This window comes from Canis aureus, chromosome 11 (assembly GCF_053574225.1).
Source record: "Canis aureus isolate CA01 chromosome 11, VMU_Caureus_v.1.0, whole genome shotgun sequence".
In the NCBI taxonomy this organism is placed as follows: Eukaryota; Metazoa; Chordata; class Mammalia; order Carnivora; family Canidae; genus Canis; species Canis aureus.
The window spans coordinates 10,218,457-10,230,621 of NC_135621.1; the positions used below are offsets into that span (position 1 = coordinate 10,218,457).

At 40.7% G+C, this 12,165-nt stretch overlaps 1 protein-coding gene across 1 annotated transcript in view; it reads left to right on the forward strand.

Annotated features, from left to right (window-relative positions):
• Positions 1-12,165, forward strand: part of MSRB3 (methionine sulfoxide reductase B3) — a 177,076-nt gene that overhangs the window by 154,169 nt on the left and 10,742 nt on the right. The window contains exon 5 of the mRNA XM_077913714.1: positions 11,505-11,602. Within this exon, the coding sequence (XP_077769840.1) occupies positions 11,505-11,602 (98 nt within the window). The remainder of the gene's footprint in view (positions 1-11,504; positions 11,603-12,165) is intronic.

Genomic DNA, 12,165 nt, shown 5'->3' on the forward strand with positions numbered 1-12,165 from the left:
CAAAGGAATTAGTAAAGCCTGCTGCAGTACAGCTACATTATTAATCTCCAAAGAGAATAGATACCAGATGTTCACACTGCCCAAAGGACATCTCGGTATTCTTGATAGTCTCTGGTCATACTGTCCTTCAGTGGATTCAAATGCCTGAAATGATTATGGGTGATAGGGCTACGTGGTTTGTACAGAAGAAATTACTAATAATCAGTTTAAAGAAATGCACTATTTCTGATAGGCAGGAAAAGAAACATTATATTAAATTTGATATTTGTAAAAAAATTGCTTGAAGCAAAATAGTAGAAATTCTTTGCCTATCTTTTAAAAATTCCTTTGATCGGCCTAGTTATCAGTGTATCTAAACTAAGTGATAATCTTCTAATGAAATGCAGTTCTATTGTTGCATAATGAAATATGATATATTCTTTATTGATTAATTCAGTGACGTGTTGAAGATATAGTAGTAAGCAAAGCCATCATGGTCTTGGGGAGCGTAGGGAAAGAAGCAGACATTACTCAAAAGTTTCTAAATAAGAAACTACAAACTGTGATACGTGCTTTGAAGGGGAAATATTGGGTGCTGTGAACATGTTTGACAGAGGAACTTGACCTAGAGTTAAAGTCCTGGATTCGTTTGTTTAATCATATTTATTGAGCGCCTACTTTGTGCCAAAATGCAGAACAGATTACCACGGCCAGGTAGGATATTACACTCAGGACTCTCAGTTTGGTAGATTAAAAGAGCACTGGGTGTTATTCTGTATGTTGGCAAATTGAATACCCATAAAAAATAAATTTATTATTAAAAAAAAAAGACAATGGGAACGGCAATGAACAACTTACACAGACTAAAGATAAACGAGATTCTAGGGATGGAATTTTATTTGAGTCTTTCTTCAAATATGGCTTCTATCTTAAGGAGCATTAGAGTAATGCTTAACATTTGTATATGTCATAGTACCATGAAAAAATTTTTAAATTTATTTCTATGTACTTATAATTTTCGTAATTTCCACTTTATTGTGAAAGTTCCATTAGAAAATACTGTAAAAATGTTAAACACTTTAGAAAACAGAGAAAGGTGGAATCAGTGGGAGGGAGCCCCAGTATCCAGGCATGTTAGCATAAATATCATTATGCTCTCCTGCCTGTTGTCACCTGCTAAACCTTCCTCCCTGCCATGCTTCTTTGCTTAGTTGCTCCACTTCACATATGCTTTTCAGCCCCACAGAGTTTGGCCTGTGTCATTGCACTGAAATGGCTCGTCCTAAAGTCCACCAGACTGCCCAGTTGTTGAGTTTATCAGTCTTCTCTCGGGTCTTCTTTGACTTGTCCTTTCTGTAGATTATGTGACTGCTGACTGTCCTCCAACCTTAAACAGTTTTCCATTATCTGACTCTGCCCTGCTTCCCTCATCCCCCTCCTATTTCTTGAAATGCTCTCTTTTATTTTCCTTCACTGACTCATTCCTCAGCGCACCTTTTAAATACCTGTCTGGTTCTCCACTCCCGTTACATTTGCCTTCTACATAGCCTCATCCATAACCGTACTGTTTTCCATGCTCTGATGACTTTCACATCTGTATCTTAGCCAGGATCTCACTTCGGAGCCCACATATCCCTCTGCCTCCTAGAGAGTTCCACACTAAACTGATTTTATTATTTTCCCTGAAAAACGTGTATAACTAGCATGATCCAGCTAGGCAGACAAGCTGGAAACCTAGTAGTAATTCGACCCCACCCTTCTCCTTCACTCGCCACCAGGTACCACCACAAGCAATGAATTCTGACCACTTAATCTCTCTCTAATCAACCCCCTGCTCTCCAGTCCCATTGCGAGTGCCTCCATTTAGAACTTCATCACTTCTGTTCCCACGTACAGTCTTCCACTTGGTGGGCCTGTTTTCATCCTTTTATCCCCCACGCTCCAGCCTTCTTCCGGAGCCACCTTCCTAAAGCACCAGTCTGATCATGTTACTAGTCTGCCTCAGGTGGTCCCCAGTCATCATGCCATTCCACATGACCCTGACATCCAAAATGCCACCACCACTTAGAACTGTGGGGTTACTTGACAAGAGGAAAAAGTAAGGTAATTAGAAACCAAAATAAAACGAATGCATGAAGAGTATGTTGCACTCTAGCATTTTCTTTATCTTCATGAATTTTTAGAGTCTATAGATCTAGGCTATTATGTATTATAAACTCCCTGCTTTTCTTTTTTTTTTTTTTAAACTCCTTTTCAAGTATCTTAAGTATTATTTTTATTTGAGGGACTGCTTAATAAAGCTGTATGAAGCATGGGAGGAGCATGTTTGCCAAAACCAGTGTTTTTCTTTTTGTCTGAATTGCCATTAAACCATTTTCTTGACAGGCATAGTTTGCCTCCTGAGACTTCCTGCTTGTTTGCAGTAATGAAATTGTGTCATCAGCATATAGGGGGATATTTGTCCTTATATTTGCAGTGGCAGGAGGGCAGAGATACAATGAGTCCTCATGCCATACTGAATGATCAAATACAGAGTTGAAAAGTTTTTCCACCGAACCAATTCCGGGAGAAGATGAGTCTGGCCTGCTGTGGTTCTAACTCAGGGCTCTCTGCAGATGTCATAGGCTCATGCAGTTAGCCCCAGAATAACTTTTTAGATAGAGTCAAATCTGAGCCACTTAAAGCTCCTAAACATTACATTGATTTTTGGGGTCTTATCAGCAAGGCAAAAAATAATATAATTGTGGTTAGTAGAGAAATTATGATGCCTGAAATCCATTGCTTCTTCCCATAAAATATTAGATCAAGAGACTAAAATCTGCAGCTTATTAAAAAGAAATATCGGCTTCTTGTTCAAGATGATAGCCTGAGCATGCATGTTTGTTTCTCTCTCTCCTGAGAGAACCCTTTAAAGCCAGAGTAAGGAAACAAGAAAGAGGAGGAGGAAGAGAGGCGGAAGAGAAGAACCCCACCACAAAGAGAATGGGAGTGGGGCAGGGGGTGTTGAGCAGACCAGAGATTTTAGCCAATTTTTCCAAGAAAAAAATAGGTTACTGGGTATGGCTGGTTAAAGAAAGCAGCAGCCCAAAACACCTACAGGAGTCATTGCCACGATGCCCAGCAGAATTCTGAGAAGGCTCAGAGAGCAGAATTGTCAAGAGCAAAATGGGGGGTTGACAACAAGGTGTGTATCTGCAAGTCTGAGGAACAGCGAGACCAGTTTTACAGCTTCCTCATTTTCCTACTCAGAATGACAGATCATCAGTTAGCCACGGGGGAGAAAAAATACCTGGCAGGCAGCTCTCCAAAGATGTTAAACTCCCTGTAGGAGAACTGGGGCTGCAAGGGAGGTGTTCCAGAAGGAGCCATTCCCCAGCCAGGTATCCCGGGACTCCGGAGACAGAGTTTGTCCCGCAGCAGGTGCTGACAGCGTTCCCAGGGCTCACCATCAGCTCTGCTGTTGGGAGTTGAGACCTAGGGAGGAACAAACCCGTGCTGTACCTGACAGCAGAGCAAGCCCACAGCAGCTGCAGGGGACAACTGCCCCACACTTCCATTCTGAAATAGAATTGGTTGAACAAAGAAAGCCAAGAGCATGAAAGATAAAAAAGAAGGAAAAGGGAACAGTTGCACCAGAAGAAGCAGGGATCTTCTAGAGAATAATAGAAAAAGCAAAATAAAACAACTCTCTGGCTCATATTCTTGATACTTGAAATGTTTCATTTCTAAAATAAGATAATGCTGTAAAAAAAGACCAATAAGGCTTAGAGACCAGGATAACGTGGGAGGGAAATGTTGTCAGAATATACCTACGATGCAATGTGCATTTTTAACATTAAAGAAATTACATATTGTTTATGGATGTAGATCTATGTAGAAAATGAATCAAAAGAAGTGTGGGAATGGTGCGTGAACAATTATCTCTGGGGCACCAGGAAGTGTAGGAGTAGGGGAGAAGGCTGGAGGCAGATCTGGCTGGGATTGTAACATTTTATTTTGTTAGAAAAAGAAGAATCTGAAGCAAATCGAGAAAAAAATATTACCTGTTACATTTGGGTAGTTAATATCTGTTAAAACACAGATGCCTATGTACCCTACGTATTTTTGCATATTTGTAATTAAAATTTGCAAACTAAAATGTTGAATCATAGAGCAAATTAGTACAATTGCATAAGAAAGTCATGATCCAAACAAAAAAAATGGGCTTTTTAAGAGTGATGCAGTGTAAAAGAAGGAAAATCTGTCTGACTTTCAACAGCCTGGGGTTATGCCAGTTGGACCATTGGAGAAGGAGATATAATCCCAGCACTTTTTTTTTTAATCCCAGCACTTTTTAGCTGTGCAGTCAGCAACATGTGTACAGCCATAATCATACTAATGCTGTTTACTAGTTTTCAACTCTTAGGATCAACCTGTAGAAAAGCGTGGAAGATTTCATTAAGGTTGGGCATTGAAATGAGGGAAAAGAGTAGGCAGGAGGAGGATCAGGGTGCCAAGGCTGTCTTACAGACTGAAGAGGCCGAGGATATTAAGCTGTAGGATAGTCATGCATTCATTTGTTCATCCATCAGACAGTTTTTGCAGCACCTCTTATGTCGTAGGCTCTGTTTTAGATGATTGGCAATACATTAGTGGACAAAACTGGCCAACTCCCCGCTCTTATCGAATTTATGTTCTGGTTCAAGAGGTAGATATTACCAAACAAAGTTTTAAAAGAATTAAAAAGAACAGAACTATCCAAAATTGCAAGGGGGAAGGGAAGGGAGATTAATGGAGATTAATGGAAGTGTGAATACTTAGTCTTCATCGTTGACAGTCTTCATTGATTTTTAATGTCAAGACAGTACTGTCCAATGGTGGGAATTTCTATATCTGTGGAAATGGTGTTGGAAATATTCTGTTCTGTTGATTCCTGCTTAAACTTGTGGGTCTTTGAAGGGGAATAGAGGATTATCTTTTTAAAATGAAATGAAAGCTTAAGGCTTGGAGTGTCAATCTCAGTGAATAACTGGGCAAGAATCAGAGCCCTAAACTTCAAATGACCCTTGTTTGTTAGCAGGGGGTCTTCATAAAGTGTTATTTGGGATGAGGTATCTAATAAGGTAAATTGTGGTCAGCGAGGTTAACAGATTCTGGCTTTGGAGATGCTAAACACTACAAATTCTGAAATACAGTCCTAGAAGTGTAGAACTCTGAGAGTTGGTACATACAGAAAACCGCAGATCTGTAAATACCCAGTGTGTCTCACTAAAACCATGCTCAAATATTTATCATTATTAAACCATCACCCAAGCCCAACTGGGATTCATTGTGCTCAAACTGATTCTGCGTTTGAAGATAATAAAATATTTTTAATTCCGTTTGAACTTAATGAATTCTTGGTCACGGGTAGTTTGTGCCGTGTTCTACTGATGGGTCATGTAGCTAACATACTGGGGCCTCTCATTTTTGTTTGGGGGCTTGGGGGAAGATCCAGGGAACGTGGCAGCTGTAGAGCAATCCTTGTTAAATTAAGAGTAGGGGAGAAAGGGCCACATTTTCTAGATGTAGTACAGATGGAATTGGCTTCAACTTGTTTATAATCTGTTGCTGGTTTTAACAACCTGTTTCAAAGATTTTTGAAAGGAGGGAGGAAAAGGTTGGGATAGAGAGATGAGCAGGTTTTTCTCAGGAGGCAGTTGGAATGAAACATTTAAAGTTTGTCACCAGAACACCACTTGCTATGTCACTCTTCAGTGATGGGTTCGAGGAGACTCTGAGCAGCTTTAGTAAGCCACATTCTGAGTGAGGAGGAATATTCTTCTTACTGCAATCTAAAACAAAAATCCACCCTAGTGTAGATGGTAGCAAGCACCACAGAATTACTATTAACAAACCGAATCTCTTGCTCTTGTATTTGAGATGTAAATGAACACAGCCTGGATTTGCTTCCCAGTATGCCAGTACTGTCAAGCTATGTCTGCAGATTAGTGTGGGTCACACTGATGTTTGGGTCACACTGAAGCGGGACTGCCAACAGTCCAACTTGGTTTCTTTAGTTGTGCTACCTGTACTTAGATGCTGTCTAGAGAGGAGAAGCTATTCGCTGAACATAAGACATTCTTGATAACAACAGGCTAATATCTAAAAAATACAGTTTGTATTTTTTGAAATAAAATGATAATACACCCAAATCCAACCTCATCAAATAGAAACAAAGGGACGTTTTGGGGGTGGGGTGAGCCAAGTCTGTTTATACAGGTTTTCGAATGACTGTTCTTTTAAAAAGTGCATGGAATGCATCCAAAACAAATAATGTTTTGTTAGATGAGAAGACCAAAAGGGAAATCCTAGAGAAAGGAGGATGGATGATCTTTCTTTAATGTCAAAACTGACATAAACACATCCCCCTCCCCCTTTTGCTCAAGATAATTTTCTCAACAAGACCCAGATTGCTTCAGTCTTGCCTATCACCCTTTGAAGCACTTTCCTTATTATTAGGAGTGGGGGCAGGGTTTCCTTTGAGGATTTTTGCAGCAGTGAAGAGTTCCTCCTTTAAATACTTTCACATGATGAGGGAATTCCGCTTTCAAAGTGCTGTCATCCCTGTGGCTTCTTTGCCATGAGACAATTTATTCTTGGGTGAAGGTCCTTCTTAGTTTGATTGTCAATAAAGACTCACTTTTCTGATGGATTCTCCTTCAGCTTTTTCTGGGAGACCTAGAGAAAGAATTCAGTGTTCTCCCGTGTTATTAACCTTATGGAAGTTGGCCATGATCTTCTTGTGAAATGTCTTCCATCACACGGGTTTATTTATAGTCTTCAACATGGTTGTCCTTGTCAATCTCCACTAATTAAGATTTGGATGACATATCAAATATTCCATCTTGAAAACTGCATTTCTCCTACTGCACAGAGACACCCTGAATTTTGGGGAGTTTTGAAGAGGTATTTTTCTGTTCGTTTGGTTTTTTATTTGTTTTGTTTTGTTTTACTGTCTCTAATGATATTTAAAGAACGCCATGGGAAACAACTAATAAACTATTGAAGTGTCAACGGATTTCCCAGAAACATTGAAATCTTTTGAGAACCCTTACCTACTCCGTGTCACTATACCTCATCCTTGTCTACTCTTGAATGTAGTCTTCTGGAAAATTCTATACATATTTAATTCATGGAGACAAAATGTATAGCTGTGTGGTTTGATAGCTCATTTGAAAGTGGTTCCCTCCCCTCCCCAAAATTTTTAATAGGCAATGATTCACAATTGTTAGCAAAGAATTAGAATGAAGAAACCCGGAATAGAACTGATAGTTTTCTCAATATTATTACCTAAAGTGAGCTTCTAAGTATTTGTGGTTATTTTACATAAATGAGTAAAAAATCATCCATGCCCCAAACTAGATTGCATTATTTATGTCATTACTCTTGAACTTTCTCTTTGAACAGTTTGGTTGTTGGTGAGAGAATCAGTATTGTTTAGTATTCTTTCATTATCTGCTTCCACTTAGAAGCTCATGAGTGTAACAAGGTGGCTCCTAACCAATCCAGACGTGGCACTAAACATATTTCTTAAAACCTGCAATTTCCTTCCTGTTTGATTATTGAAACGAATGATGTCTTGGCCTTCTTTTTTTTTTTAATTTAAAAAAATTTTTTTTAAAGATTTTATTTATTTATTCATTCATGATAGACAGAGAGAGAGAGAGGAGGCAGAGACAGAGGGAGAAGCAGGCTCCGTGCCGGGAGCCCGATGTGGGACTCGATCCCGGGACTCCAGGATCACACCCTGGGCCAAAGGCAGGTGCTAAACTGCTGAGCCACCCAGGGATTCCCCTCTTTTTTTTTTTTAAATAAATTTATTTTTTATTGGTGTTCAATTTGCCAACATACAGAATAACACCCAGTGCTCATCCCGTCAAGTGCCCCCCTCAGTGCCAGTCACCTATTCACCCCCACCCCCCGCCCTCCTCCCCTTCCACCACCCCTAATTCGTTTCCCAGAGTTAGGAGTCTGTATGTTCTGTCTCCCTTTCTGATATTTCCCACACATTTCTTCTCCCTTCCCTTATATTCCCTTTCACTATTATTTATATTCCCCAAATGAATGAGAACATATACTGTTTGTCCTTCTCCGATTGACTTACTTCACTCAGCATAACACCCTCCAGTTCCATCCATGTTGAAGCAAATGGTGGGTATTTGTCGTTTCTAATGGCTGGGGAATATTCCATTGTATACATAGACCACATCTTCTTTATCCATCATCTTTCGATGGACACCGAGGCTCCTTCCACAGTTTGGCTATTGTGGACATTGCTGCTAGAAACATTGGGGTGCAGGTGTCTCGGCATTTCACTGCATCTGAATCTTTGGGATAAATCCCCAGCAGTGCAATTGCTGGGTCGTAGGGCAGGTCTATTTTTAACTCTTTGAGGAACCTCCACACAGTTTTCCAGAGTGGCTGCACCAGTTCACATTCCCACCAACAGTATGTCTTGGCCTTCTATTGAGGAAGAAAGTGGACCATGAGAAGGGAGTTCTAAACTAAAGTCAGAATACACAGATTCTAGCTTTGGCTTGGCCACTCACTGCCTGTGTAGTGTTGGCAAGTACCACATCTTTCTGCTCCCTCTCCCTCTCCTCCCCACAAAAAATCTTGTTAAGTTAGTGACCTAGATGATCTGCATGAATTTACCATCCTAAGTAAAGAATAAGCTACTCTACCTATAAAGAGAGGTTTATTATTTGAGTCAAGTTGGATTGAGTCAAGTTGGATTCTCCAATGAAAAAATAGCATTGCTAATTTCTTAACCTAGTCGGTAAAAAAGGGATGTTGATTAGATTTTCTGTCTCCTGTGGTAACTCAGTGATGTCCCATAAATATCCATCCCATTTTCTTGTTTGTGTGGACTCTGCCTTCGGAATGCTCACCACCTAGTCAGAGAAGAAAGCATGAGAACAAATAAGTCAAAGATCCAGTTTGAGGGCGGCCTGGGTGGCTCAGTGGTTTAGTGCCGCCTTCAGCCCAGGGCCTGATCCTGGAGACCCGGGATCGAGTCCCACGTCAGGCTCCGGTGCATGGAGCCTGCTTCTCCCTCTGCCTGTGTCTCTGCCTCTCTCTCCGTGTCTCTCATGAATAAATAAATAAAATCTTTAAAAAAAAATCCAGTATGATAAGTAGAACATGATAAGTATAGATAAGATGAAGAGGTAGCGTGCACACACACACCTATCTTGAATTCTAGAAATAGGAAAATGTGTGCAAGATGGAGGGGAGCTTTATGGTAAAAAAAAAAAAAAAAAAAAAAAAAAAAAAAAAAAAAAAAAACCTCTTTATTTGTTTACTACTGAATCAAATACATCCCTCCATCATATTAGTTGTCATATACTGCAATTGAATGAGTTATAATATGGGAGGTTAAAAATATAGAATGTTCTCTTTCTTTGCATAGCTAAATTATTTTTCAGTGTCTCCAGACATCACCTTTAAACCTCTCTTTCGGGATCCCTGGGTGGCGCAGCGGTTTGGCGCCTGCCTTTGGCCCACGGCGCGATCCTGGAGACCCAAGATCGAATCCCACGTCGGGCTCCCGGTGCATGGAGCCTGCTTCTCCCTCTGCCTATGTCTCTGCCTCTCTCTCTCTCTCTCTGTGACTATCATAAAAAAAAAAAAAAAACTTTAAACCTCTCTTTCTGGGGATCCCTGGGTGGCTCAGAGGTTTGGCACTTCCCTTTGGCCCAGGGCGTGATCCTGGAGTCCAGGGATCGAGTCCCACGTCGGGCTTCCTGCATGGAGCCTGCTTCTCCCTCTGCCTGTGTCTCTGCCTCTCTCTGTCTCTCTCTCTGTGTGTCTATCATAAATAAATAAATAAAATCTTAAAAAAAAAAAAAAAAACCTCTCTTTCCTAGCCATTGGCACTTCTGCCATTGAGCAAAGAATACCTAAATGAGCCAAATAGTCATTATAGATCAAAAACTATAACCTAGAGTCTGTTTAGATTCTCTTTAGAATCTAGAAGACAAAGAGAGGTAAGCTTTCTTAAGAATACTGGTGTGTCTTGGCATAATTTTTTTTTTTTTCGGAATGTGATCTTATACCTAGAAAGTTAAGGTTTTCCTGGTGATTTGCAACAATCTTGAACTCAAATCAAGGAATTGGAAAGTGTCTCAGCTCTGGGGGGTTAAATCCAGCACAGACTGTGAAAGCTATACTGCTGCATAGCGGGGGATGGGGGCTTGGGGGAGTTTCTTATAAAAACTTGGCCTGAGCTAATTTGTTTTGTTTGAAACTGGAAATCATATTGTTGAAGTCTGCATTCTGTTTTCTTTCAGTTGGTGTATTAACACAGAGCACCATGTTTTTAAAGGGCTTCCTCCTTTCTACAGGAATAAATTTGGCTTCTGAAAAAGAAAAAAGATTGTACCAGCAGTTCAGCAACATCACACCTCTTCCATCATTTTGGGCTTCAGCTCAGTAACTCCAGACAAATTTTGTGGAAATATGTAAAACCATGCCTAGAAGTACTGAGCGTAAAACCTGACTGTACACTCATAAACATTTGTGCAATCTTATGGTCCTTATTATTGAGTTTCTCAAAGCTGTGTGCATATTTTAAAAATCATTAGAATAAATGAAAATGGGAACAAGATGCTATTTCAGAGAAGGTGCTCCCTAGAGATGCCTGAAGAATACTGCTCTATGACTTTCCTCTAGGAAGTGAGCAAGCTTCTTGCCCATAAAATAGATAGAAGCTGCTTTCCAGATACCCCTGTCTGGAGAAATTAGATTAAGATGGAAACTACGGAATACTCATTTTTAAAAATATTTTAACCATACAAACTCAGGACTGAAAAAGCATGCATCCTAAAGAGGCCTGGAATAACTGAAAAGTTAGCAGCCAGAAGAATTGGAATAAAATAAATCTTTAAAAAATAAATAAATCTATTTTTTAAAGGTGGTGGGGGTGGGGAGTGGAGGGGCGGCTGGGTGGCTCAGTCAGTTGAGTGTCCGAGTCCTGGTTTAGGTTCAGGTCCTTGGGGTCCAGGGATCAAGCCCTGTGTCGGGCTCCGCGCTCAGTGGGGAATTGGCTTGAAGATTTCTCTCCCTCTGCCCCGACCCTCCTCCCACTCACCCCCAGCCCCTCTCATTTTAAAATAAATCTATCTTTTTTTTTTAAAAAAAGGAACAATTGGGTTGAGTTTTGGAAAATGTCACACTGTAAGACTCATAATGAGTGCCCAGTGCCTCAGGATGAGAGACAAAACCAAGGGGCAAGAGAGAGCTTTATAAGTCCAGGGGTGCTGTAGAAAACTACTAGATGGTCTAAGAAGGCTTCTTGAAACATAAACTCCCAATGCAACTGTAATCCAAATGTGAGGAAGTTATTCAGCTTCTGACTTTTTTTTCAGGTTGAAGAAGTTCAGCATGATTCATATCCTAAAGGTTTTCATTCTTTGCTTAGTAATTCTTTAAATTTATATTCTAACCACAGGCTGTCTCTCTCTCTCTCCTCTCTGTCTTGTTCTCATGCTGCCCTGCCCCAGGTTGGCCTTCGTTCCACGATGTGATCAGTTCCGATGCAATCACATTCACGGACGACTTTTCCTATGGGATGCACAGGGTGGAAACAAGCTGCTCTCAGGTCAGTTAACCTCACCCCAAAACCCACTGTGCTGCTCACTCTGCACCACAAACACTTCCTGGGTTCCTGTTTGGCTAATATAGCAACTAGGGCCATGTGACTGTCACAAAAGGGACAGACGAATGCAAGGAAGTCTCCGTAAAGTCTTAATGAGATCCCAGTCGTCAGGTGTTAAGCAAGTCCAAGAGAATGCCAGTCATTGGCTTCAACACTATTAAAAAAAAAAAAAAAAAAAAAAAGATGGATAGGAAAAATCACCTTCAGCTGACTGAGTACAGTGGGGAATGGGCTGTTCTTAGGACGTATGAAGTTTTCATTATGTGGCTTTGTAGAATCTGATGTTTGGAGAGTCCCCCTCTCCCTGCAGTTCTGTGCCCCCGTTGTGCAGCTGTAATGCCCCTAATGGTAATGATCCAAAGATGGTCGGTTAAGACCCCAGAGACAGCTTTCCCTGTGTGGATGAGGAGGGAGGTTGGAGAAAGGCAGTGGGAAGAGGAGGTTCAGTAGTGGGCCTTATGAGCTCAGAGAGAGAAAACGTGATAAGGCAATGCCATCTCTGCTTC